The following is a 2,469-nucleotide window of genomic DNA, read 5'->3' on the forward strand; positions in this document are numbered from 1 at the left end:
GATTGAGGAGAGTCAGTCTTCTTTAATGATGTGACTTGGGTAGGTTAACAAGGCTCCAGTGGATGGACCCCATACCAAAGAGCATTTAGGACACAAATTTGACTCAATAGGCCCTAATGTATATAAATATAATATATTTTACATGTAATCAGGTGGGGTAGTAAGGTGGGATACAAATAAGGGGGATGTAAATATGGTAAAAATGTATTGCATGAAATTCATAAAAATTCAATAAAGTCTTTAAAATATCTTCATAAATATTTAATGTACATAAATTGAAGTTCTTTGCCTATTTCAATGTCATTCTTTTTGTATAACCCCCATGGAAAATATTATAGTATCAAATATTAAACATTTCCATGTTTTCTTTCCTTAAGAACTGAAAAAAAATGTAAGAAGGCAAGCCAGAGGATGGTCTGGCATCCAAATATTCTGTACAGAACTAGAAGGGAAATACTGTTCTGTATTATGAAGCAAATCAAACAGTGCAGAAGCCGCAGCGAGATAAACTTTACCCATTTCTTCCCTTCCTCCATGCTCAGTCTTCATTATACTCTTACAAAGAGGTAGAACACAAGTCAGCGAACGCTTGAAAATATGACCCTCACTTTCAAATTTTTGTAATATTTGTCAAAAACACCTGAAAACAATGAAAGTCAAAGTGATAGATATATGCTGCCTTCAGGGGCAGAGGCAGAATCCCCTTGTGATGGCCTGTTGGCCCAACACCTCAAGGCAATTACTTTATTTTAGCATGAGAGCCTTTGGCAGATGCTGGAGAATCTATTCAGTGGGAAATACCAATTCTGAGTAGAGAGAAAAACATTGGATTGTTTCACCACACATTTTGTTACTCTTAATGCATTTTAGCATCTTAAATAATCTTTATTATTCAAAACAGCATAAAAAATAGTTTTTGGCGCACAGCACAGTGAACCCCCTACCCTTTCCCTAACACACAAATCTAACATAGGAGTTTAATATTCAGTTTCAAGAAAAAGCACAAGAAATACAGAATTTCTCAGTGTTAAGAAAAATCATTCAAACTGAGTTTCAATTTCTAAAACTCCTTGTACATCTTGCATATCACCACTGATGTTTATGGATGACACGAGTCATCAAGGAAGCTTGCCACTTTGTGGCAGCAATCAGTGTGTGTTTTTCTTTAAACGAAATGACTGTGAGTTTATCAGCTAACAACTTCGCTAGCCAGATGGCAACAATCTTCAGATTGTGCAACGGGTATCAATTATTTTTAATTAAGCTAGCTTCCCTCAGCCCAGGCACTCTACCTCTAAAGCTGTTTTCTGAGTGATCTGTAGGGTGACCTTTTGCTAAGGCAAGATGAATAAGAGCTTTGAAGATTCAACATTATTACCTGAATTGCAAGGCCACAGACATCCAGTTGTGAAACCCCACAAAAAAACCAAATATGCATGACTATGACAATATTTTCGATTCGATTAAAGCAGCAGGCAACTTGTTTTCATGCACCTTTAGGAAGACACACCCAGTGACAGGCCTGTATAAATGCCCTGATCCAAGAAGGGACATTCAAACTAAGAACGTGTGCCTCCTCAGTTCCATCTCCTCTCAACATGTCCTGCAACAGCTCCTCTAGAAACTTCTCCTCCCGCTCCTTTGGGGGTTACCTGCAATACCCTGTCTCCTCCTATGGTTCCTCTTTTCCCGGCAGTGTCTTCTACAGCCCTGTTCTCCAAACTCCCATCACCTACCAGCTGAGCGCCCCTCTCCAAAGTGGCTGTCAGGAGACCTTCTGTGAGCCCAGCAGCTGCCAGACATCCTATGCAGTTTCCCCTCGCTGCCACAGGCCCTGCCACCGTCCCAGCTTCTCTGTGTCCTGCACTCCCTGCCAGGCAATTTTCTCGGGATCTCTGGGCTTTGGGTCCGCGGGCTTCCAATCTTGTGGCTGGGGCTGGCCATCCGTGGACTTTGGATCCCATGGATTCCACTCAGTGGGATGCGGTCCTCAGGCTTTCTCATCTCTGAATCGTGGATCCAACTTCTACCGCCCCACCTACTTTTCTTCTAAAAGCTGTCAGTCTGTTTCTTACAGGCCAGCCTGTGGGTCTGGCTTCCTCTGATCATATATTGGAGAAAGTGGAAATGTAAATGATTCCTACTGCCTACTGTTTTAAGATCCACACGGCCTTTTAATCTATCCTATCATTAGTTTAGGAATTTGACTTCTACTTATTCTCATGAATTCCAGTAACTAGAAAATGTGTTCATTGAAGAGAGATACTAAACTGCTATCTTATCATTACATAGGCATGCAATAATAAAAGTGTAATTCTTTCCTAATGTATCCCTTAGACATTAGGCAGAATGCACATGCATTAAATTTTATAGTGTAGTGAAGTTGAAAGTTTAAATAAAAATATATGATTGAATATCTATATATCTTAGTAACATTACTTTCATTTTCTTGTCTTGAAAAGTGCTTCC

General features: G+C 40.0%; 1 protein-coding gene across 1 annotated transcript; it reads left to right on the forward strand.

Moving 5' to 3' along the window:
- The first annotated feature begins 1,598 nt into the window (after positions 1 to 1,598).
- LOC103736529 (keratin-associated protein 14-like) lies at positions 1,599 to 2,105 on the forward strand. Its single transcript, XM_008836047.1, has one exon. The coding sequence runs from the start codon at positions 1,599 to 1,601 to the stop codon at positions 2,103 to 2,105; it is 507 nt and encodes a 168-aa protein (XP_008834269.1).
- Positions 2,106 to 2,469: the final 364 nt, after the last annotated feature.

This window comes from Nannospalax galili, unplaced genomic scaffold (genome assembly GCF_000622305.1).
Source record: "Nannospalax galili isolate Female #2095 unplaced genomic scaffold, S.galili_v1.0 scaffold136, whole genome shotgun sequence".
NCBI lineage: Eukaryota > Metazoa > Chordata > Mammalia > Rodentia > Spalacidae > Nannospalax > Nannospalax galili.